A 24,659-nucleotide genomic window follows, 5' to 3' on the forward strand; every position below is an offset into this window, starting at 1 on the left:
TATAGATAAGAGAATTGTTGTAATAAACATCACCGAAGCAACTGCGACACCGTAAGCGATAGTTAATTTAGCGGATTCTTGGAAAGCGAAGCAAACTATCACAACAGCAACCATAAGGATGTAATTAATCTGTAAAAAACAAAATTGTTGTCAACACTAAATTTTGGTATCAAAAATTACTTAATTAATTACCTCAGGAATATAAACTTGTCCTTCAATTTTCTTTGAAGTGTGTACAATCTTAAAAAAAAGCAGAGAACATTTTAATTCAAATATTACAAATTTATCGATTGATTTCATTTCGGTTAAGGACGTACTTTGACTCTTGGGAAAGAATCTAATTGCATTGCCTGACTTATTAATGAGAATGTGGCAGAAATCATCGCTTGAGAAGCAATGATTGTCGCTAAAGTTGCTAGGACAAAAGTGACCCAATAAATAAAAGGGTTGTTCGGTATTGTATTATAAAATGTGTTTGAAACAAGTGTATTATCCAAAGTTAAACGAGCGGCTTGCCCAAGATAAGCCAAAACTAAAGAAGGATAAACAATTAGTGGAAAAGAAAGTTGGATAGCAACGCGATTGAAGTGGCCTAAATCAGCATATAAAGCTTCAACTCCTGTTATGGATAGCAAAACTCCACCGAGAGCTTCGAATCCCGTTCCCTTATTACGAATAAAATAATCAAATATATAGTATGGATTGAACGCTCTCAAAATTTTTGGATCGAACGTAATATTCCATATTCCAATAGATGCGATTGCCACGAACCATAAGAAAACGATTGGAGCAAATAAACCTCCTACTTTATTTGTGCCAAATCGTTGAACCGCAAACAATACAATAAGAATTCCGCTTTTTATTTTTATAAAAAAACGAGTCAGTTGATTTAAGCCTTCGTTAATTTATTTGTGTAAAGCTGTTAATTCTTACCAGCTAATGTAAACAATAGCTCCATGTGTTGGTGGAGATGCAACTGCAATTCCCTCTACTGCGGATATTACAGATATAGCTGGAGTTAACAAACCATCACTCATGATTAATGATGCACCAAGTAAAACGACGATTGTCAAAAAATTTTGTACAAATTTGTGGCGTTTTATAAAATTCTGATATTCCTTAGTACTATGAGTTGACATGGACTCGTAGTTTACGATTGTAAGATCGTCAGGTCTTTGCTCATCGTGAACACTTAGACCTGAATTTCTTTTAATGGTAATTATACAATAAATAACTCGTAAGATTAGATAAATATTTATATTTAAACGAAATTTTCTTACCTAAACAACAAGGAATAAAGAGCAAAAGTACCACCCTGTCCATTATCATCTGCTCTCAAAACGATAAAAATATACTTGATCATGGGAATGATAGTCTAAACGATTTTATGAATTAATAAAATTTCCTTCAAATAGCAAAAGTATTGAAATATATCTGTCGTGAATCATACCAATGACCAAATAATCAGAGAACAAGCACCTAAAGGTCAATCGATATAAATAATAAATAAAGAAATATAATTTATTTTCAATAGAACAAGAAAATCAAATAATACATACCAACGATGTCACGGTTATCATTAGGTACATCTGGAAAAATTGCCGTATACACGTATAAAGGGGATGTACCAATATCTCCATAAATCACACCTTTTGATGAAGAAATCATAAAGAATTAAAAGCCGATCAAATTTTTTTCGGATTCACATGTATATTTACCAAGAGTTCTAAAAGCCATTATCAAGGTAGTCACGATTCCAATGTCCTGAAATAAATACCGATATCAATGAAGCTCTATAATAAAAGTAAAAATCTTTTTCATCACACCTTTAATGCCGTTTGCTTATATTTGTATATAAGCTCTTTTGATGACGTAGTTTGTAATTTTATATCAAAATTATTCGTCATATTGATAAATTTGGTCCGATAAAAAAGACACTGAAGAAAAAATAAAATAAAAATTTTTTAACATATTTATAAATTTTTACTTATTTTTTAAATTTTGATCCGATCTGAAGGCCCACCAATCCTAAATTGTGTGCGTAGATTTTGCGAATCACATTCCATATGGAATGAATTTATAGAATGTCCATCAAAATTAACCGTTTATTGGGGGGCTACCAAATCTGTCATTCTTATTTACGAGCAAAATTGCATCATAATGCCCATCGTACCCAAAACTTTAAAAATTAATGAATAAGATGATCGTTTTAAGTTAAAGTTTCGTTCTTATTGCATATGTATTCTTGTACACACGTGAAAATAACTGAAAACAATATTTATATAGAGTTATTATTATACTCAAATTATTTTTTTTTTTTAATCCTTGGCATAAAAACAAATAAATTAACTCGTTATTGCATATGATTAAACAAATTGCCTCTAAACGGCCTAATGTTACGTAGATCGGTTAGATCGGTTAGCACTTGAATCACAAAAAATAATTTTGAGATGATGACGATCAATTAATTTTTACTTTTTTGTCTACTCTCGACGGTCTCGACCTACGTTTTTTTGGCATAAAAATTTGTTCGTTGATCATTATGTCAAAAAATTTATTGGTCATGGTTTTTAATGTAACCGATTAAAAAATTCAGATGTTCATATAGAACGTTACAACGTACAATAGTTACTAAAAAAAAATCATTCGTTTATATTAAATATTAAATTTTGTATGAACTCCTTTTTTTAACATTAAAAAAGGAAAATGATAAATACAATAAGTAACAACCCTAATAGTAATAGTAGTGTAATTTAAATATATTACAATAATTCTGTCACACCATTGGCAATTGATGAACGCCAGTTTTTTGCTCTTTCAAAGCCATTTGTATTTTTATCATAATCAAACATTGTTTGAAATATTTCTTCTTCCGAGTTCATCACGAAAGGTCCATAATTTACTATAGGTTCCTAAGTGGGAGGGGGAAATGATTTTGTAAATTCTTGTAAATTCTAAAAAAAAACTTTTTTTTAAAAATATTTACCTTCAATGGTTTTCCCGTAAACAGTACAAATCTCAAATCTCCATCTTTTGCTTCTACAGAAATATGATCTCCATTATCATCTAAAAATAATGCACTATGTTCTTCGCCCTTAAATTGATTTCCACCAAAATAACCAATCCCATTTAAAACATATATAAATCCTTGATGATCTTTTGGAATTTTTTGTATAATCTTTTTTCCTTTTTCAAGTTTAAAATCCATAATCATTGTAGGAGTTCTTGTAAATACTGAACTTTTTACTCCAAAGCTTTCTCCCGCAATAATTTTTACTTCAATTCCAGGTTCAGGTTTTGCTCTTGGAATATCATAATCCTTTAAATCTTGATACGCAGGTTCAATCATTTTATGTTCTCGTGACAAGTTGATCCAAAGTTGAATACCGCGAGAAGGCATATTTGAGGCAGGCATTTCAGCATGAACAATACCACGACCTGCTGTCATCCATTGCACGTCACTATAATATGATAGTAAAAAAAAAATGAATATAAATAGATTTTTTTTAACAATAATTAAAAAAAAATTTATGTACCCGGGTCCAATTAACCCTTTATTTCCGCCAAAATCTTCATGTGCAATTGCACCTTCTAATAGATAAGTAACAGTTTCGAATCCTCGATGGGGATGATCCGGAAATCCGGCTGGCGGAGTAACTTCAAATATATCACACAACAAAAATGGATCTAAAGTACTTGATCCACCTAAACATCTTCGAACCGTTGCACCAGCTCCTTCAGATCGAGTCTAAAATTAAAACTTAAGAAGTTAGTAACGAAATCTAATCCTATCAGCTATCTTCTCTATCAATATTATCTACCTTTGCAAAAAATGATCTTGTAATATTTCTAGCTGCCATTTTTTTTTTTTTAATGTAATTTTAAAAGAATTGGAATCTTTGCATTTTTATATAAAAATTAAAATGTCGATCGCTAAATATTTTACGATTAGAAATTATATTATAAATTATTGATTAGTCATCTTTTAATAATAAACATTAATGACAAATGGGATTTATTTGTCACGTGATTATTAAACAAATTTGATGTAAGGAATTTAATTTTTTAGAATTATTTTGTAATTACAAAATTTATACATATTCATATTTATATTGGTACGCATTTCGTAAAATATTTTTTCGAACTTTCTCACTGCCTTTGTGTTATTTGTAAATTTTGCTAGCATTTTCTGATTCCTCTAAATACATTTTATTTTATTATACAAATTTCAACAAATCGATGAAAATTTTTTTACCATTCTCAAATGTCCACGTGCGCTCAAAGATAAAATTATAATTAATAATAATAACGTTTACTCCATATTATTAATTAACTGCTGAAGAAGAGAGATGGAAATTTTGTGTAGAATTATAATAAAAAGATCAAAAGAATAACCAGATAATGACATTTCTTATAGCAATGTTTTAGTTAATATATAATTAAAACGTGAGATCAATAATATTATTCCATACTATCATATAATTTATGAATTTAAAAAATAAATAAACATTTATTGATTTATTTCATATTTGAAATATTCATTAATATTAATATTACTATTGAAGGACATAAGTAATTTTTTTAATTTTAAAATCTGTCCCCATAAATAATATATATTAGCCAAATTTCACATTAGTAATCGTACTTGAAGTGTCGATATAAACATTCAACCTAAAATAAATAACACAAACAAATAAATAAAAAATAAACTATTTATTTTGGATACATTCTTTATATATATACCTTTCTGGTTTAAAATCCATGGTTACAAGGGCACTTGGAGGAATAACTCTATGTCCAGCAGGTAAATCGGTTTTACGAACAACCTATTATTAAAGTATTAAATAAATGAGAAATTTTTAAATTTTTTAGATTTTTAGTTTTTATATATTTACCTTATCTTGTTCTTCAGATGCAACTGACACATTATCAAGTACGAATTTCTTGCCAACCAATTGAGTTTTCCACTCTTCAATAGATTTATCCGTCATTTTTTTAAATATTTTTTTTTTAGTGAAAATACGAGTCGAAGAGAAATTCTTATATACACTAATTTGTCATAACCTCCATAATCAATCATTTTCATCATAATGATGCATTCATGCATTTCCAAACTCGAATTAAGTTAGTCTCAAAAATTGATCTGCATAATTGCATTAATCTGTATTGGTCTGTAAAAAACTATAAATTTTGTTTGAGTAGAAGAAATAAAGCTTAATAATTTAGTATTTTATAAGATGTGCAAACATATACTCAACGCTCAGGTATATAGAGTGTAGTTAGTTTCTTTATTTTACTTTAAAGATCTATTTAATAACGTTAAGTATACTTTTAACAAGGTTTCGATTCGTGCGCAATGCTGTCAACGTTGGTTTGATTGTGCCGATTGCCACGCGGAAGTATCAGATCATCAACTAAGTAAAACTCTCGAGATGGTCTTTGCTTGCAAAAAATGCAAAAAATGTTTCCGCAAGGATATGGAAAACTTTGATGAAACTGATGAATATTGCCCTCATTGTGATAATCATTATGTGTTGGATGCAAAGACTCCGTCATTCGGAATTGGAGTCGAGGGTGAAGATCCAAGGAAGGATAACAGGTTAGAGATTTTTCTTTAAAAAAATTTTTTATGCTAAATTATTATATAACTCATTATCTATTTCTTTATATACAGAATGATTAAGGATGAACGTTTAAAACAAGATCCTAACAAGAGTATTTTCAATCAAGACTTTTCATATAAAATGGGTTAAATAATTAACTACATAATTTGTAATTCTTTTTTTTATATAATACATATTGCCTTTAGATATACTAATTTATTAATTTGTTAATTTATTGAAATTATAGAAGTAAAAACTGAGATTAGAAAAAATTAGAAATTTATTGTCATAGAATATCATTTAGTTGATAAATTTTATAATTAAAATAAATATATATTTTTGGTGCTTGATTAAGTTATTATGCCTTATTTTACTATAAAGTCACGTGATAATCTTGTATTATTGTGAAAGCGGGTACTTTTAAACAACTAAATATTAGTCTTTATTCTTGGTGGCTTGTAATTATATTACGAAACCAAACGCGAACGCGCATAAGCTCTTTAGGAAAGTCACCAGAATCAATTTATCATGCATATCAAGCAGGTATACTTTTGAATTAGCTCAAATAAGCTGGATTTTGCGTTAAAGTTTTATAAGAGAAGGTAATTCTGTAGTAGTTATAGTTAACTTAAATTTTTTAATTTAGATTATTATACAAGGTTTTAAATCTTATAAAGATCAAACTATTATTGAACCTTTTAGTCCTAGACATAATGTCGTCGGTATGCTAGTTTTATATTTAAATCGTGACGCGTGTATGGTCAGTAACTTTTAATAAAATGAATAATTGCTATCATTATTTTGTAAATATAGTTGGTAGAAACGGATCTGGAAAAAGCAACTTTTTTGCCGGTGAAATATATTATTAACTTTTTGGTTTAACAAATTTTCTTATTTAATATCAGATATCAATATATTAACTTGTGATATCTTTTTTTTAAAAAATCAATTCTTTAAGCAATTCGATTCGTTTTAAGTGATGCATACACAAATATGGGTCGCGAGGAGCGGCAAGCTCTCCTTCATGTGGGTTTTTTAATGTTTAATATGTTTAATATATTTAATTTATTTTCGAATTTTACTAATAAAAAATTTTTAAAATTGATTAAAAAACAATCACAATTAAACGATACCATATAAATTAAAAATTGCTTTTGAATTTCATTCTACTTTCGGTTCATAATGGCTATCTCATAAATAATGGATTTACTGACTGTATATAGGAAGGAACCGGTCCTGCTACCATGTCTGCTTATGTTGAGATTATATTTGATAATAGTGACAATCGTTTCCCTGTTCGTGATTTTCTTTATTTTTATTTTACTTTTTTCTTTTGCTTATCATTTTTTTTTAAGGATAGGTATGACATAATTACTAATTAATACAAAATTTTCTTGCTTGTAATGTTACTTTTTCTTGATAGACTGGCAAAGATGAAGTGGTCTTGCGTCGTACAATAGGATTGAAAAAAGACGAATATTCATTAGATAAGAAAAGTGCAACGTATGTCTCTGAGGTTAAAAATGAAATGAGATGTATTATCTGTAGTATAACTAAAAAAAAATGTATCTTATATTTACAGAAAAACAGATGTAATGAATTTACTTGAGAGTGCTGGATTTTCACGTTCGAATCCTTATTATATTGTACCGCAAGGGAGGGTATGGTACTTCTTATCATTTTATTTATTAAGTAAAGTATATAGAATGAAAGTGATGATTAATTAAGGACTTATACTATAATTTAGATTACTGCGTTAACGAATGCAAAAGATCCGGAACGCTTACAATTATTAAAAGAAGTTGCTGGTACTCGTGTGTATGAGCAACGTAGACAAGAAAGTAAAAAGATTATTGAAGAAACTGGTAATATTTAATATATCAATTTCTCGATCCTAGTAGTATATATTTGGGATCAAATAATAACGAATCAATCGTCTTGGTATGTAAAAAGATTCTAAGCGATCCAAGATTGAAGAGCTCCTTAATTACATTGAGGAACGTCTTGAAGAACTTGAAGAAGAAAAAGAGGAATTAAAAAACTTTCAGGATATGGATCGTGAAAGAAGATGTTTGGAATATGCAATATATCATCGGGAGCAATTAGATTTGAAGCGACAATTAAATGAGGTCTTAAGTTTTTTTTTATTACGTTTTTTTAAGATTGTTACCGTTAAAGTATAAAAAGCTAAAGTTTTTTATTAACTTATTTAGATGGACGAATTACGTGAAAAAGGGGTTCATGGCTCAAACCAACAAAATAAATTATTTAAGGATGATGCAGAAAGAATTACTGTAAGTTTTATATATTAACTGAAAAAAGTTCTATTATAATAAAGCAGTGTTTTAACATATAATGTTTTTTCTAAAGAAAATTGAACTCGAAATTGCAGAACTTCAAGGAAAGATTGATCTTCTTAATGTTGAGAAAAGAGAACTTGATGAAGACGTGCAAGAACAAATTAAAGCTCATGCACAAATAGAATTAGCTTTAAAGGACATGGAGGACACAGATAAACAAAATAGAGAAACAAAAGTATGAGCAATAAATGCTATTTAATAGTAATCAAAACGTAATTGGTACTAAATCAAAATTTTTAATAAAATTAGAAAAGAAGAGAAAACGAACTTAGAGCTATTGAGACGGACATTCGGAAAAAAGAAGCTGAATTAGAGCAAATAATACCATCGTATATAAGTGAAGTTAACCAGGAAGCTCAGTTAAAAGAGGAGTAAGTTAAAATGTTTAAATGCATAAATATATTTAAATATATAATTCTTTCTGATTTTTAATTAATTATTCTTAAGGTTAGAAGATGCTGAATTGAAGCGTCAAGCTCTTTACGCCAAACAAGGTCGTAGCTCTCAATTTAGAGATCGTGGAGAGAGGGACGCGTGGTTAGGGAAAGAAATACAGGAAATTGATCGAACAGTGATGGCCCAACAACAACAGGTAAGTAAATTAAATAGATTATTTCTCTATTTATGTAATTAATTAATCATAATTTGTACTATTTAATCAGGCTAATGACTTAGAATCTCAAATAAACAATTTAACACAAAGCATTGAAAGAGTTTCTGGGGAAATACAGAATACTCGAAATAAGTTGGAACAGAGAAAAGTGAACCTTGAAGAAATGAATAATCAATATAATGAGCTGAAAGCTCAAAGAGATAAACTTACAGATCAAAGAAAGTTTGTATTTATCTTAATTCATAGTAATTATAGCAAATTCTTTATATTGACATTAATTCGGTCATTTCTTTATTTGATAAAGAGAACTATGGAGAGAAGATGCACAGCTAGATACAAAGTTAATAAATGCACGTGAACAGTGGAAAAGCAACGAGAGGGCTTTAGCTAGTTCTATGGACAAGGTATTTTCGTTAAATTAAATTTCAAATATAAATTAAATAAATTTTAATGATTTATTTTTTCACACTTTAAAGAAAACCAATAATGGTCTAAACGCTGTAAAAAGAATAGTTGAGCAATATCGTATAAAAGGCGTACTTGGACCACTTTATGAATTGGTTGATTGTACAGATCCAAATAAATGGACGGCAGTAGAAGTCACGGCAGGACAAAGGTTTTATAATCTTATTGAAAGAAATACTTTTTTTTTGTATTCAATTTAATATTGAAAATATTACTTTTATAGTTTATTTCATGTAGTTGTAGATACGGATGATACCGCAACTAAAGTATTAGATGTATTAAATCGCGAACAAAGTGGACGTGTCACATTTATGCCTTTAAATCGGTTGAGAACAAAGACTTTAGAATATCCAGAATCCAACGATAAAGTGATACCTATGATGAACGTGCTCAAATTTGATAAAGCATATACCAAAGCAATTGAGCAGGTAAATTAAAGTGCGTTAATCTAAATTCATGAAAGTTATATATAGTGTCAATAATTTATTTCTTGCGGGTAGGTATTTGGTCGATCGGTAATTTGTGTCGATTTAAATGTCGCGGCAACCTTAGCAAAATCTCATGATTTGGATGGAATTACGTTAGATGGTAAGCTTTTTTTTATGTTGTAAAGTTCTAATTCATCATGTAACGAGATCAATTTCAATAAATTTTTAGGCGATCGTGTTGATCGAAAGGGTGCTCTTACTGGTGGTTATCTTGATGTTCGTCGAAGACGTTTAGAGGCCGCAACAAATTTGAAAAAATGGAGAAAGGAATACCAAGATCTTGATAATCGTGCAAAAGATGTGAAGAACGAAATAACTCATATCCTTTAAAATTCAAATAGTTATAATAATTTAGAATAAATTTATTTATTATACAATTTTGTTTATTGCATCCTTAAGTCTTATCTTTAAATACGCCTAGATCAACAGATTACTCATATACTGAGCCAAATGCAGCTCATTGAAGCCAGACGTCGACAAGTTCAGGATAGTCGAGACCCTCTCTTGTTCGATCTTAATTCAAAAATGAAAGAAGAAACAAATTTGAAAGAATCTAAGGCTAGCAAAGTATTTATTATCTAGCTTTTGTTTGTTTGTTTGTTTGTTTTTTGTTTTTAAAACAATTCATAAAAAAATTTTTTTTTTCCTTTCAAAGGAAAGGTCTCTTATAAATCTTCATAGTAATATTAAGATGCTTAAAGCGCAGAAAGAAGCGCATCAAATGGAAATGAGTACGGAACTTACACAGACTCTAACCTCGCAAGAGCAAAGGAGACTCGAGGAGTTGATCACTAAAATAGAGCAAATGCGGGAACGGTTGTCAAACTTTTCCACTTCAAGATCTGAGGTATGTAAAGTGAATTGGTGGATATTTGTTTGGATTAATTTATTAATTTATATAAATGTAGCTTGAAGCGCGTAAGAACGTGTTAGAAAATGAACTTAACGCGAATTTGAAAAGGCGACGTGAAGAACTCTTGATCCATATTGAGAGTTTGGCCACGACTGATGACGATCAAATACATAATACAAAAGACGAATTAGAGAAACTAATTCAAGATATGTCGGAACGAGCAGATGGTTAGTAATGTTTATTATACTCTCATCTATATATAATCAATTTCAATTATTCGATTTTAACACAGTGGTACTATTTATTATAGAAATCGAGACAGAATTACAGAATTCATCCACTGTTTTAAGTGAAAAGAGTTCAGAGTTAGAAAAGTTAAAAGTATAATTGTTTTATTATCATATCTAAAGTTAAATTAAAAGGAGGCTAGGCTTTTTAACTTTTTTAAATATTACTATTCACTCTTTTAGTCCGAACAGATTGAACGTCAACAAAAGCTTGAACGACAACAAAAGAATGTTGACAAGTTTCTTTCGAAAAGAAAATTAATATTACAAAAGAAGGAAGAATGTACGAAGAATATTCGTGAACTTGGTGCATTACCAGACGAAGCGTTCAAAAAATACGAGAATACCGACCCCACAAAGGTTTGAGCCAACTATAACCCTATCCTTATGTATTATATATACGACATAAACTTATTTAATTTATGTTGAACTTAGCTATTAAAACAACTACATAAAGTAAATGAAGGACTAAAGAAATATAGTCATGTCAATAAAAAAGCGTTTGAACAATATAATAATTTCACCAAACAGAGGGATACCCTCACTAAAAGGAAGGACGAGTTAGATCAATCGAAAAGGGTAAATAAATGAGAAATTTATTTTTTTATCAATTATAAAACTCTATTAATCAAGTAATATTTTATTTAGGCAATTAATGAATTGATTACCGTATTGGATCAAAGAAAAGATGAGGCAATTGAACGAACATTTAAACAAGTAGCGAAATATTTTTCTGAAGTCTTCGAGAAATTAGTTCCCGCTGGACGTGGACAATTAATTATGCAAAGAAGAATTGATAGGGTATTAAATTTTCTTTTATTTTTGCATTTAAATTAATTAATTACATGTTTAATATTTATTTTTTCTTGATCAGGATTCAGAAGAAGAGGATGATGACGACGATAACGATCATGAAGGATCTGTAGTCGATAACTATACAGGTGTTGCGATTAAGGTATTGGATCATATTCATTATCGGATATGGTTTTTTCCTAATAATAATTGTTAATTTACTATCAATTTAAAGGTTTCATTTAATAGTAAAACCGATGAAGGGTTACGTATGCAACAATTATCAGGCGGTCAAAAATCATTAGTCGCCCTTACGCTAATATTTGCAATTCAGCAATGTGATCCAGCACCCTTTTATTTATTCGATGAAATTGATGCTGCTCTTGACGCGCAATATCGTACCGCTGTTGCATGTAATTAACAAAATTTGAAATGTGTTTTAATTTAGCTTTTCATCGAGATTTATTTACAAAAAATTTTATTTAAAACAGCCATGATACATGAATTATGCGATAATGGACAATTCATTACTACTACCTTTCGCCCGGAAATGTTGGCTAATGCTGATAAATTTTACGGGGTGACATTTTCGAATAAAGTGTCACGTGTTAGTGCTATAAGCAAAGATGATGCACTTAATTTCATCACACAAGTAAGCTTTAAATTTAATAGTTGCCCGGATTTGAATATTTATTAATCAATAATTCTTTGAATCTCTTATAGGAACAACCACAATAATTGTGAATACAAAATTCAAAATAAAATATAATCATATTATTATTTTAATAGGAACTTTCAAAAATGATATAACATATGAATTTACTTTACATATGTGATATATTTGCGCTTAAATTAGTATAATTCAGATTTTTATGAAAGTAATGACTTAATTTCAGGATCTGCCAACTTTAACTATCAGCAAGTTTTAATCTTTGGTTGGTAGTTGATTGTGTGATCATTGCCTATTAAATTTGTATTTTTAAATTACCATTTTATTCTCCTATGAAGAAAAAAGACTGGATCATTTTACATTTTAAATGAGAAACAAATGGGTCATTATTAAAAGTATACCCTTTTTACTTGTTACATATTTCATTTGAGAATAGCTAATACAGTTAATATCATTTAGTCTAGATAGAAATAGTATTTCATAGCCAAAATTTAATATGTATTATTATACCTATTATATCTGAATCTTTTAAAATAGAGCAGTATAGTATTGTAATAATACAGGGTAAATAGATTTTAAAATTGGGAATAAATTATAATGAACCTTTTCCTATTTCTATTTAAAATCTAAAAAATATTAATTAATAAAAAATTACAACCAAGCATGATAATTAGGAAAATTCGATGAAATGCCATAATTTCTATAATTTTAATATAATTAAAGTTTTTTGAACTAATAAATATTTTGTAGATTTTTTTTAAAAAAAAATATAAATTCGTTACATTTTCATATAAAATATATTTATGAAATTTAAATGATTAGTTTACTAGATGTAATATCCGATTCTCACGCAGATGCATTCAATAAATACTTTTGTGAACTAGAAGAAGAAATAATTACGTGTTATTAAAATATTCTTGGAATTTGAAGATTAAAATTGTTTTTATTGGCATTTTTTTATGGATCATTATATATTACGATATTTTTATTAGTAACAGAAAGTTTAAATTTAGAGTCAAATTTTCAACGGTGTTGGCAAATATCGAGGAATGGTATTTAATTTAGTATTATTTTTTTTTTAAATATGTTACATAAATACCAATTATTTATTTGATTATTTCGTCTGCAATTTATCATCGCTAAAAAACCCATACAATAATCATATCTATTCTATCAATATTATCGAAGTTTCATAAATATAAGATAACATGCCTAAAATATAAATATACGTTAGCAACTTCACCTTTTTAAATAACATTAATTGATTAGATTGGTTCTTACATGAACAATTGATAAATGTTCTATTTTGTCTTCTTCGTCCAAAATGCATTGTTCTTCTATATAATCATCTTTTTTTGTGATTTTTTTCTTATCTTTGGCATAACCTTCAGGCACTGTTACCACGAGTTCTTTTAAAGGCATTTTATCTTCTCCAACAGAATTATTTACATCTTCCATAAAAAGCATACTAAGTGGCCATAATTTATTATCTGAAGTTCTTACATCTTGCCCTCCAATGACAAAAAATCCCGATGGAGGTAATCTTTCATATGCTTCTTTTGCTAAATGTTTAATTGCTGTACGGTAAATTGGTATAATTTGTGAGGTGAGAAGATTATTGGGAATATGCGGTACAACAATTAATGCTGTTGGTACCGGTGGCGGTAATGGCATACTGTGTAATATTTTTTCAAGATGAGAAATGTCATCAGATGTTTCTCCAAGGTCACATTTTAACCCCTATTAAATTTAATAAGAAAACAATTACATTAAGTACTTTATGTATTTTATTAATTTAAACTAAATAAAGTTTTATTTACCAACGAAAGTAACATTTTTTGATTTTCTTTGATTCTCTTTTGCCTAATACGCTCGTATTCTGGCATATCTTCTTCATCATTGTCAATTTGATCTATAAGTTCCAAAAAAAGTAAATAATGATATCAACCACAAATAATTACACAGGGAGAAATAAAATTATAAAATTGCAAAAGATTACCTTCAAACTTAGTTAATTTGTCGCTTGAATTGTCATTAGCTATATTATTTGGCTAAAAAAAAAAAAATAATTATCATATCATATTTAACATAATAGTAAAACAAATATTACTTTACATACCTCCATATTATTAAATTTTATCTGAATTTCTTCCCAGTTGGCAAAATCTCTACCAAATCGTTCAACCTATATGAAATTATTTCTTAATATTTATTTATTATCATACTATTTTCACAAAAATGTATCAGGAAATAATATACCATTCGTGAAGTACAAAGTTGAACAAAACTATGTGTTCGTGTTGGTTTAAAAGTCCAAGTTGTACCCATAACAACACTTTTTCGTGCAATAGGCAGGACTGGAATTTCTCGAAGATTTCTTGAAAATATCACTGTACCTGATAATGTTGACTCATCTGAAATTCAAATAGCATAAATTTTTTTATTCTTTGTGATAGTAACATGTTTTGTTATTGAAAATATAAACCGAGTCATACCAGGTGTTACCAACATTCTATTATTATGTGCTTTATCCACTTTCTTAAATGTTGCAATAAATTCATGTGTAAACATTAGAAAGTCATACTGTACACAAAGATATGTCCCAAGTCCAAACGCTTGGCAATATCTCTGACGTTTTGCAACCTTTTATATTAGAAAAGGAATAAATAATTTTTGAGTACTTAAATTAATTTATAAAAGAAAAAAATTTTTTTTGCAGAGAAATTACCAGCTCTTCTAATTCAAATCCCTGATCTATGTATTGGCGGAATAAATTGAAACTGACTGGAACATAAAAACAATGTTCTCGATTATCCCCAATTCCTAAAGTAACTCTTCTTCCGGGCTTTAACAGCCTTTAACGTGTATATATAAGGATGATTAACCAAAGAATTCATCAAAAAAAAACCTAAATGACTTAGATTACCTCCAAGATTCATCAATAACTTTACTCATTTCTATAGCAAACTCTCTCGAGTTTGCAAATCTTGATAAATCACCGTCAATATGTGTTGAATACTCAACACTAATTAAATGAGATAATTAGATATAGCTAGAAAGAAAATTATAATTCTCATTGAATTTACTTTCTTACCAGTTTTTATAAGGCGGGTGGCTTAATATATGGTCATAAGATTCAACTTCAAACATTGGTCCTGTCAAATTTCTAGAATCAGCTTGAAGTATTATCGGTCGATGTTCGGCCGTGATGTCTCTATTCGGTGGTATCGCGAAAGAGCAATTACGTTGTGACAGAGCAACTGCTGCCTAATTATAACAAAAAATAGTTACGAAATAAATAGTTAAGAATAAATTATGCTATTACCAAAAAAAATTTTAAACAAAAGATAGCTTACTGGGTTAATGTCGACGCCAACAAGTCTTTATAATTGAAAGAAGTTTATAAATGGTGAAATTATTTTTAATAAAAAATATTATGCGTTTATAATTTTTACCTCCTTCCAAGAAGAAAAGATTCAATAGCGTCCGTTCCTAAAATATTTAAAATACGTATATTTTAACATAATAATTATTTTTTAAATATCATTTTGATGATAGCCAACCTCTTCCTAGGAAATTTGATAATACTTTTCCATTCTTCTTTGTGAAGCGAAGTAATGCTCTAAAATATTCAGTTAAATAATGAACAATAAAACTAATCTGGCCCTATTCCTATTAAGGAGTAGCTTACCTGCGGACAGTTTGTGGCAACCAAGTACCATGATAATCGGTACCGCTGTGAGTAGCCCCTAATTTTGATTAAAAGTTAACAATGAATACCCAAGCCGTGAAATTTCTCGAACAACTTACATCTTGGAGCACGACCCGGAATGTCAAAATAGGAGCTATCAAAAGATAAAGAAAATAGTTGATTCTCCACAGGTTCATAACTATCTAAGTACATGGCCTGAGATTCAAAGTCATCGAATTTTTTATCAGAACAGAAATTTCTCGTTAAATATGGTTGGTACGAATAATCTTCGCTTGTAACTAATAATTTATCTTTCTCTTGGGGTTCTCCCGTATTGTTGTTAACCAAAACTAATTCAAAACAATCTTCACACATAAGTACTCCGTTATATCCTATAATTAAATAAAATTTAAGTTATATAAAAATTATATGTACTATAGAATATTAAAAATTACCTTTCCTCCAACGAGAAGATTCTTCCGCCCAACAATATGAACATTGAATTCGCCCTCCTTTATTTTGTAGCGAATTTTTAGATTTCTTCCGCATTCCTAATGATATTGAATGTAAATCAAAAGTCGATTTATCATTTAATCAGGTATGATCATGATTTACCTGCATTACGAGCTTTTTGATTTGCAACAGCAAGTGTTGCTTGTTTTGTGATTTGAGCATCTTTGATTTTCTTGACAGCTATTAAAATAATTGAGATTGCATTATTATTATACTAAAAATAAGTAAATACAGTGACTACATACATGTTTCTTCAAATTCATCTTTTTTGTGCTCGTGTTCAGGAAACTTTACTTCAAAACACTAAGTAATATTTTATTTGTAATTAAAAATTTAAATATATGTAATATATGTATTCATATTATAGATGATTAATTACCTGTAGACACAAATCAAACGATGAGAAAAAATTTGATTCGCATGGTCTACATGTCATCCATTTGTCTTCTTGTAATTCACATGAACACACATCACATCGATAAACTTCATTGTATAATTCTAAAAAAGGAAAAGTTATTAATTTAAAAAAAAATGATATATTTGAATATTAAACATTTGATTTTACCTTTTTGATTATAACGTGCTTCATGACTAGGACAATAGAAAATAACGCCCATTTCAAAATGTGAAAGCGGTTTATCCGTACACGAAAGATGATAACTTTTAGCACATTTAGGTTCGAAACATCCGATCGTAGCACCACGTTCCTTACATTTACCACATTTCTAAATTATCAAATGAATTTGAGAAATTCTTATTTCAATTGATAAATTATTAATGCAAATGTATAAACTTATACCATGCTTCTGCCCCTTTTCCAAGCTAATGTTACATTATACCATTCATTAGATTTTGTGAAAAAGACTTCTGGCGAATATTTCGCGCATGCATAATGAGACCAAAAAGTCTTTTGCTTTTCACCATAACGTGTGTAGGTATTAGAAACAAAAGGATACGGAGCTATAAAACCACCAAGTTGATTTGTGTCATCGTCATTGCAAAAGCCGCATATCTTACGCATATTCCATGCTTGTAAATAAAGATATCCCATATCAGTATCCAATGGCATTTTGTCGCTCGTTATATCAAATTCCGGTTCTTTATATGTAGTATCAAAAACATCTCTTTCAAAAGTTTTAACAACTTCACCCTTGGAAGACATTTTAATTGCTTCATCGTCAATGACCGATTGAACGGCGAAAGAACAACGAGGATGTTCGTGATAATTTGGAAATTGATGCGCGAAACACCTGATTAGAGGAATCAAATTAATAACTATAACTTAATTAAAGTATATAGCAAGAAAAATCTCTTACCATACACAGAGTTCAAAGCTTTTATAATCGTTGCCCTCCGATCGCGACTCACAATAAGTACAAAAATACCTAGGGAACATTCGTTAACATTCATTTCGTAAATTATTCGCTTTAAGAGTCAATTTGAAATAAAAGATTCACCTGAATTGTTTAATTACTACATTACATTGATCGCAATATATACACCATTTATCATTGGCTATTTATAAAAAAAAATTGAATTACTATTATTCAACGCTGAGATATTGTTCATATTCACTAACCTGTTATCAACCTTCCATTAAGTGCACCATTTACAACAAATTCCAAACGATAATCATCATTCTCAACTTTATCTTTCTTTTTCTTTAAATCTTTTTTGGTCTCCAAAGAAGTCGTTACAGATTTGACATTCTTTGCAACTTCTTTAATTTCATTTTTTGCACATTTTTCACGAAGTCTTTCGCTGCTAATATCGATCCATTCATCGTAAAATGCTGGGACATCATCATAGTGTATTAGCACTCTACAACCTTTAGTTTCAATGATTGTTGCAGGCACCCATTCCTTCAATCTATCTCGTACTTCAATTTGGTTTCCTGGCTTAAAACGATATTTTAACTTAGCAAGGACATCAGAATTACTTAATAATTTGTCATTACGAAGGCTACGACGTGTATCTCGTCCGATATAATATTCATTCCAATCAAATGATATTGTAGAATCTGTCGAATGATCACTTTGCTGATCAGGTAAACTTGAATCAACATCAACTTTATTATTAGCTGTTTCGGTTGAATCCATTGACTTTGTTACTCTATTTAATGGAGTTACGGTAGATGACTGTATTGTTCGTTTCAAGTTGCTTCTTCTTCTTTTTTGGGGTTTATATATTATTTCTCTCTGTTTAAGCGTTTCCTTATCTAACTGTTCCAGTGCTTTTTGTGCTTCTATTATTTCTTCAAGTGTCATGTCTCTCATTCTCTGACTTCCCGCTGGAATCCATTCGTCGAAATAATCACTCCAGCCATCAAAATGAACCCGAATACGACTATCTTCAACATCTACCATCGTAGCTGGATACCATTCACCGTCACGACTTAGTACTTTGACGCGTTTGTGAAGCTCAAAACCATATTGACCACCACGTTTAAAACGAAACGTAGCGTCATCACCAAAAAGTGACCTACAATAAGTACACAAATCAAGACTACCTATTCTTTGCACATTTAAATGCGCAATTTTACATGATTCGCATATTTTTTCCTTGGATGATTGAAGAATTTTCTTGCGTATCGGAGTCTTATTATTATTATGTCTTACAGTCCTTTTAATTTTAGGCATTTTTACCTCAAATTCATCGTCACTAGAACTACTGAGAGAGTTATAATGTGATTCGGAAGCGCTAAGAGATAGTGATGATGATGATATTGATTCAGTGCAACTACTTAAAGAATCAGAATCAGAATCTGGTACACTACTAAGGGATTCAGAGTCTGAACCCAATATTTCCTTTAGTTTATATGCGTTCAATTGACGTTCTTTATCAATATCACGAGAACATACGGAATCTTTTTTCGGTTTATCATCAACACTATCAAATTTTGGCGAACTCTCGGACGTGGAAGCTTTAGTTTGATTCTGGTCTTGATTAGACTTATTTTGCCTATTATCTGCATCATCTGATAAATGATTTTCTTTTTGAACTTCATTTACTTCATCTTCCGATAAGGCTTTCAATCTTCGGCTTTCTACAGATATCCATTCGTCAAATCTTTTACCCCAACCATCGAAGTGAACTTTAACTCTGGATTTTTCTACATTTACTATTCTTGCAGGATACCAAATTTTATCTATATTAAGTACTTGAACTTTTTGGTCTAATGTGAAGTCATGTGCAAATGCTTTGATTCGTGTTAATTGAGGTGCAAATAATGGCACACATTTTGTACATAATTCAAGAGCACCTACTTTCTCTAATTTATCAAAAATGTTTTCGCAAGAATTGCATTTTTTTTTAACAACATTCGTGGGTGATTTTGGACGAGAATGAGAATTATTTTTCTTTTGCTTATGATCAATAGATTTCTTTGTTTGAGACAATTGTAATTTCGGTGATCCGCGTACTTTTTTTGTATTATCACCAGAACTCGTTTGTTTTTTCGTGGGCCTCTTTTTCGTACGCTTAGATTTTAACGAAAAATCTGTTTGAGGATCTTCTGTAACTGTAGTAATAGATATAGATTCTCGTTTTTCAATTTTATCAATTAAGTGTTGTTTAATCATTTCATAATTATTTTGTGAAGAATTCTCCTGTATTTCAAGAATTTCTTCATCGCTCATTACTCTTAATCTTCGACTATCCTTCGATACCCATTCGTCATATTTTGCATCCCAACCATCAAAACGTACTCTAACTTTGGTTTTGTCCATTGCAATGATTGTGCCAGGATACCAAATACTATCAACATTAAGAACTTTAACACGTTGATTCACAGAATAACCCTCAAATTTTGCAAAAGCAAGATCTCTAATACTTCGACGTGTAAATATAGTCCCAGAAAATTTACCTTTCTCAATTTTAGTTGAATTATTTGAAGAATGATTAGGATTTTCTTTATCATCACATGTAACTTGAATAGTTTCTTCGGGTTTTAATCTTAATTTTGCATAGCTGAAATCCACCTTTGAAAATGAATTAGTTGATTCGGCTGTTGAATCAACATCCGGATTCTCATTACCGGTAAGTTTAATATCAGAATCTTCAAATTCTGACGAGTCATCTACAATTATAAATGATTCTTTAGGACTTTGAATATCTTCAGAATTGTTTTTCAAATGGTTAATAGGAAGACTTTCTTTTAAGTCATTCCCTGCTTTTTTATCAATAGGTATGGCAAAATCATCATTAGTTACATTAGTAGAAGTGAACGAGTCTTCGAGTGTTTCACTAACAACAGGTGTATCAGACTCGTAGCTTAATTTTGATTGATTACTTATTTTCTCATCTTTTTCCCGCTGAATTTCATTTTCTGAATTTGAAATTATGTTCGTACTTTCATTTCTTATAATTGGACTTAAAATCGGCGTTGCTGAAATTTCTGGAATTGAATTTGATGAAACAAGTGAATTTTCTTGGAACTCATTATTAGAATTAAGTAAGTTATTATTTAAACTAGAATCAGCAATTAATTTTGTATATTTAGTTAACTTTGACTCCAAATTAATTGTCTCATTCGCGTCTAATGACGCAAAATTAGACACTACTATATCATTAATAGTTTCTGAATTATTAATAATTGGATTAGAATTATAGTAAGAATTTTCTAAAACAGTATTAGAAATAGTTATTGGTGGATCATTAATGTCTTTTTCCTTGATAACCATATCATCTAATTCCATATTATCGCACGCAACTCCACTATCCCGGCGACTAGAATTTTCATTCTGAGAAAGTGAATCATCAAAAATTATACTTTCACTGGAATCAATTATATTACTATAGCTATCATCATTAACAACTTCCGAAATATTACTTATACCCTTAGAACTAAGCATATCTGTATTAACTTGTTGCAAAATCTGAATATTCTCTGATGAGGTAGAGTCATGTACACTTAGAATTGAATCGATTTCCACATCCAACTTTATTTTCTAATAGGATAAAATAAATAAGCTTTTAAAAACACGTTATTCAATCACCCACAAAGTAATTGAATAAATCTTACCTTTTTTATACCAAATACTTCATAATTCTCATCATCTGCTAAAAACGATTTAGAAGAATTGTTATTTAATCGATTGATCTTGTCCTTGCTAACTCTTTCCTTTAAGTTAATTTCGATTTTGTTTACATTTTTTTTCTTTGTAAATAGTTTACGGCCATCATTTTCATAAATGTGAAATGATTTTGTTAATGAATCATTAGATAAAGGAACGGTCGATGACCTTTCATTATCGGAAGGTCGGATCCGCTTTTTAGACTCATTGTCATTCTGCTTTATGAATTCAGATGATGGTTTTGGAATAATTTGATCGTTAACAGTGTTAATATTATTCTTCGAATGTTCAACGACCTTTTTCTTTTTGTTTCTTTTACTCTTTTTAGCTTGCGTTATCTGAATAAATAATATTCATTTATGTATTATTATTGACAAAAGAATATATTTTAACAAAATAATTTTGTTTACTTACATTTTCAACATTCTCAACATTTTCATTGTTATTATCCGTTGGATAGGTAGGGAACTGCGGAATTATAGCTTGATGGAAATCGTTAGGCTGAGTTCCATGTTGATAAAAGTGTTGGACTGGCCGTTGTGAAGGAAAATATTGACAGTTATTAGGTTGTTGAGGATAAGAATAATTAGGTACTGGATGATGCGAATATTGCTGCGAAAAATGATAAATTGGATAAGGTTGTGTTCCGAGAGGAAACATTTGGCGATTCTGCCTATCAAATTGCTTTGGGGCGTATTGACACTCCTAAAATTAAGGATTAATAATTTTAAATTTATGATAAATTGTTTTGTATTATATCCATTGAAGTATATACCGTTGAATTTGCGATCGACCAATTTGAATTGTTGTTATTATTTGGCGCGTGCCATGTTTGATAACCTGAATGCGAGTTAAAACGTGGTGAAGCTGAATAACTGTTGTTTTTCAGATTTTGGTCTGAGGTGTACGCATATTGATTATTTGTAACTTCATTGTGGCGGATGAATCCACGTTTGTTCTTCTTAAATTTATCATGTGATTGATTTGGTGGTCGAAAATAAAGAGGAGGATTGATCTGATGTGCATTATTGAAAGTTGATACAATTGGCCGTTGTGGGAAGTAATTTTGAGGAGGCGGTGGCAATAAATGGTGAGGATTTACTCCTTTATTAGAGTAACAAAATTAATAATCAAAATATTTATTTAACGACTTTCAAATATACCAACTTACCGGGAGGAGTTTCAGTTCTATTTAATTGCCAGTTAGAAGTTGAAGTTGCTTCGACATTTTGTTCAAAATTCTCATAAGGGAGATACATGGTTTTTGACTTGTTGAAAGGGTTTCCGCGTCCTTAAAAGTAAATAAAAAAAGAAATATGAGCAAGAAAGGTTTTTACGCTAAAGCCTTATCAGACACTCAAAAGTTCCTGAAATTTCGTTAATACATACTGGTAACACTCTTAAAAGGAGTTACGCGTCAGAATACGGAAGAAGGTTTGTATTATATAGAAATACTTTTGGTGTTTACACACTTGACTGTCGCTGTTGTATATCGCTAAACCCACGTATAAATTTCTTATAGAGGTTTAACCAGTCGAGAATGCAAAATTCGGCTTGAGGCAGCACGAGAATTGCACAAGGGGAATCAAAGAACTGACTGGACTGGTTAAATAAGGGGGGAGGGTGGTTCGTTCGCAAATTTCGAATCATTTTTTACTATATAAATAAAATGCCGGGTAAATGTCGTGTAACTTTTAACTGTAAAAATTTTTTAATCAATCGTACTTTAACGGCTTTTATAAAAAAAGCTACCTCACGCGTGAATACGAGGCTCTTTTTAAATTTTTTAATAATGGTAATTGGTAATTGACTTTTCATCTGATCCATTGTTGCTACCCAATCCCGGGTTTTTTTTTTTTAAAAAAAAAAAAACCTGAAATAAGGGATATTTGTAATAAATTAATTTTTTTTTATATATTTTTAGTTTATAACGCTATACAAAACTATATAAAACTGATGCCTGTCTCACGTGATAACATCTCTGATAAGATCCGTTGGTTGATTAATTTGATCCCTTCCTTCTAATAATTAACGCACAAACTCTTCAAAGCAAATATAAAACTTTAAAGTAATTTAATTTATTCCTTTAAACATATTTGAGCTTTTTAATATATTTGAAATAATAGATTTGTTATATTAATCAATATTAATCAATAATTGCACTTAACTGTTTAGTTCGTCAATTAGTAAACAAAATGAATATAACAACACATTTTTTGATATACATCAAATTCTTTGCAATTGATTCATAGATTACAAATTAAACTATTATATAATACAACTTTTCAAATAGTCATCGTTACGTTAGTTCAGATTACTAATATTAAAAAAACCTCCTTTTTAAACATTATATTCCATATAATAAACCTTTTTTTTTTGGCATATTTTTTATATAAAAATGCCTATTTTACTTGCTAACCTTCAAAATTTACTAACTAATAAATTTATCTAATTTACCTTTTTATATAGTAATTTTTTAAATTTATTTTACAAAAAAATTTTATAAATTAAAATTTTGCATATTATAATTACAAATAGATTTTATATATTAGTTAATATTCATTTACTAATAATCATTTGGCAACAAACATTTATTAATAATTATTTTACTAAATAAAACTATTTTATTAATAATAAAGTTTTATATAGTTTGATTTAATTTAGATTTTTGAATTATTTTTAATTGGTTAAAATAGAAAAATTTAATAATTTACTATTAAATAATTAAAAAAAAAATAAATTATAATTTGTTATAATTATTTTATTAAAATACAGTAGTAATAAAATTGTATTTCTAGTATTAATAAATAATAAGTTAAATTTATCTAATTTGAAATATTTGTTAATACTGTATTTTTCCAAAATTAGTCACCCTTTTTTTACAAAGAATTTTAGTTAAAAAACTTGGAAAGTGCTTAATTTTGGAAGTTTTTTTACTAGTATTTTATATAAAAATCTTTTTAACAAAGTTTGAAAAGTTGATAGAAATGTTTAATTCCAGGAGATGACTAATTTTGGAAAAATGCAGTATCAAAAATATAATTTTATTATTATTTAAACCATTTTAATAAAATAATTATAATAAGTTATAATTTATTTTTTTTTAATTATTAAACTAAATTTTTTAAATATTGCTAAATATTATTAGTTATAATAGTCAAATGTAATACCAGTTAATTATTAGATTTTTAATTTTAGTTAAAATATAGTAAAATGCTAATATAATAACTATTATTATTAGTAAATTTT

The 24,659-nt window shown here is 29.0% G+C and overlaps 6 protein-coding genes across 6 annotated transcripts; 2 read left to right on the forward strand and 4 right to left on the reverse strand.

Annotated features, from left to right (window-relative positions):
• Positions 1–29: 29 nt before the first annotated feature.
• On the reverse strand, positions 30–1,907 carry OCT59_029657 (uncharacterized protein; the record flags this gene model as incomplete). Its single annotated transcript, XM_066145394.1, has 10 exons — positions 30–41; positions 112–129; positions 193–240; positions 318–855; positions 934–1,206; positions 1,281–1,375; positions 1,451–1,479; positions 1,560–1,649; positions 1,719–1,764; positions 1,827–1,907. The coding sequence occupies 10 exons, from the start codon at positions 1,905–1,907 to the stop codon at positions 30–32; spliced, it is 1,230 nt and encodes a 409-aa protein (XP_065994806.1).
• A 721-nt stretch (positions 1,908–2,628) lies between these two features.
• On the reverse strand, positions 2,629–3,877 carry OCT59_029658 (uncharacterized protein). Its single transcript, XM_025315702.2, has 4 exons — positions 3,822–3,877; positions 3,537–3,748; positions 2,987–3,461; positions 2,629–2,912 (listed from the first exon to the last, which is right to left on the reverse strand). Exons 1-4 carry the CDS (start codon positions 3,858–3,860, stop codon positions 2,763–2,765), a joined length of 876 nt encoding a protein of 291 aa, XP_025182404.1. The 5' UTR covers positions 3,861–3,877; the 3' UTR covers positions 2,629–2,762.
• A 602-nt stretch (positions 3,878–4,479) lies between these two features.
• OCT59_029659 (uncharacterized protein) lies at positions 4,480–5,051 on the reverse strand. Its single transcript, XM_025318689.2, has 3 exons — positions 4,896–5,051; positions 4,744–4,826; positions 4,480–4,671 (listed from the first exon to the last, which is right to left on the reverse strand). Exons 1-3 carry the CDS (start codon positions 4,989–4,991, stop codon positions 4,617–4,619), a joined length of 234 nt encoding a protein of 77 aa, XP_025175565.1. The 5' UTR covers positions 4,992–5,051; the 3' UTR covers positions 4,480–4,616.
• A 141-nt stretch (positions 5,052–5,192) lies between these two features.
• Positions 5,193–5,963, forward strand: OCT59_029660 (uncharacterized protein). Its single transcript, XM_025318688.2, has 3 exons — positions 5,193–5,264; positions 5,340–5,599; positions 5,675–5,963. The coding sequence occupies exons 1-3, from the start codon at positions 5,238–5,240 to the stop codon at positions 5,751–5,753; spliced, it is 366 nt and encodes a 121-aa protein (XP_025175564.1). The 5' UTR covers positions 5,193–5,237; the 3' UTR covers positions 5,754–5,963.
• A 90-nt stretch (positions 5,964–6,053) lies between these two features.
• Positions 6,054–12,807, forward strand: OCT59_029661 (uncharacterized protein). Its single transcript, XM_066145428.1, has 30 exons — positions 6,054–6,146; positions 6,250–6,325; positions 6,417–6,455; positions 6,562–6,629; positions 6,827–6,898; positions 7,027–7,106; positions 7,186–7,264; positions 7,351–7,468; positions 7,557–7,732; positions 7,817–7,897; positions 7,974–8,138; positions 8,213–8,334; positions 8,411–8,555; positions 8,626–8,798; positions 8,881–8,980; positions 9,053–9,192; positions 9,265–9,469; positions 9,542–9,629; positions 9,699–9,848; positions 9,945–10,096; positions 10,185–10,376; positions 10,438–10,609; positions 10,693–10,763; positions 10,853–11,029; positions 11,105–11,248; positions 11,318–11,470; positions 11,544–11,624; positions 11,697–11,874; positions 11,953–12,113; positions 12,185–12,807. The coding sequence occupies exons 1-30, from the start codon at positions 6,132–6,134 to the stop codon at positions 12,197–12,199; spliced, it is 3,588 nt and encodes a 1,195-aa protein (XP_065994807.1). The 5' UTR covers positions 6,054–6,131; the 3' UTR covers positions 12,200–12,807.
• Positions 12,808–13,310: 503 nt separating this feature from the next.
• On the reverse strand, positions 13,311–23,237 carry OCT59_029662 (uncharacterized protein; the record flags this gene model as incomplete). The annotated part of the gene is made up of 30 exons (XM_025318687.2): positions 13,311–13,343; positions 13,413–13,871; positions 13,952–14,043; positions 14,131–14,182; positions 14,251–14,316; positions 14,391–14,545; positions 14,627–14,774; positions 14,860–14,986; positions 15,058–15,156; positions 15,226–15,398; positions 15,488–15,512; positions 15,587–15,623; positions 15,695–15,753; positions 15,823–15,880; positions 15,942–16,214; positions 16,278–16,373; positions 16,438–16,515; positions 16,581–16,638; positions 16,715–16,833; positions 16,901–17,060; positions 17,135–17,585; positions 17,652–17,720; positions 17,793–17,850; positions 17,915–21,284; positions 21,359–21,748; positions 21,825–22,115; positions 22,186–22,514; positions 22,582–22,701; positions 22,800–22,809; positions 23,163–23,237. 30 exons carry the CDS (start codon positions 23,235–23,237, stop codon positions 13,311–13,313), a joined length of 7,530 nt encoding a protein of 2,509 aa, XP_025175560.2.
• Between the last annotated feature and the right edge of the window lie 1,422 nt (positions 23,238–24,659).

The sequence above is a fragment of the Rhizophagus irregularis genome, chromosome 9 (assembly GCF_026210795.1).
Source record: "Rhizophagus irregularis chromosome 9, complete sequence".
Classification (NCBI taxonomy): domain Eukaryota; kingdom Fungi; phylum Glomeromycota; class Glomeromycetes; order Glomerales; family Glomeraceae; genus Rhizophagus; species Rhizophagus irregularis.

What these genes read in the sequence shown, in the direction of transcription:
- OCT59_029658 (XM_025315702.2), bottom strand. Translation starts at nt 3,860, where the DNA reads ATGGCAGCTAGAAATATTACAAGATCATTTTTTGCAAAG. An exon ending in CAAGATCATTTTTTGCAAAG is followed by an intron (nt 3,749 to 3,821) that starts GTAGATAATATT and finishes TTTTAATTTTAG; the next exon opens with ACTCGATCTGAAGGAGCTGG. An exon ending in AAAGGGTTAATTGGACCCGG is followed by an intron (nt 3,462 to 3,536) that starts GTACATAAATTT and finishes ATCATATTATAG; the next exon opens with TGACGTGCAATGGATGACAG.
- OCT59_029660 (XM_025318688.2), top strand. Translation starts at nt 5,238, where the DNA reads ATGTGCAAACATATACTCAACGCTCAG. An exon ending in AACATATACTCAACGCTCAG is followed by an intron (nt 5,265 to 5,339) that starts GTATATAGAGTG and finishes ACTTTTAACAAG; the next exon opens with GTTTCGATTCGTGCGCAATG. An exon ending in GATCCAAGGAAGGATAACAG is followed by an intron (nt 5,600 to 5,674) that starts GTTAGAGATTTT and finishes CTTTATATACAG; the next exon opens with AATGATTAAGGATGAACGTT.
- OCT59_029661 (XM_066145428.1), top strand. An exon ending in TGAAGCGACAATTAAATGAG is followed by an intron (nt 7,733 to 7,816) that starts GTCTTAAGTTTT and finishes TAACTTATTTAG; the next exon opens with ATGGACGAATTACGTGAAAA. An exon ending in TTTCCACTTCAAGATCTGAG is followed by an intron (nt 10,377 to 10,437) that starts GTATGTAAAGTG and finishes ATATAAATGTAG; the next exon opens with CTTGAAGCGCGTAAGAACGT.
- OCT59_029659 (XM_025318689.2), bottom strand. Translation starts at nt 4,991, where the DNA reads ATGACGGATAAATCTATTGAAGAGTGGAAAACTCAATTGGTTGGCAAG. An exon ending in CATCTGAAGAACAAGATAAG is followed by an intron (nt 4,827 to 4,895) that starts GTAAATATATAA and finishes CTTTAATAATAG; the next exon opens with GTTGTTCGTAAAACCGATTT. An exon ending in ATGGATTTTAAACCAGAAAG is followed by an intron (nt 4,672 to 4,743) that starts GTATATATATAA and finishes TATTTATTTTAG; the next exon opens with GTTGAATGTTTATATCGACA.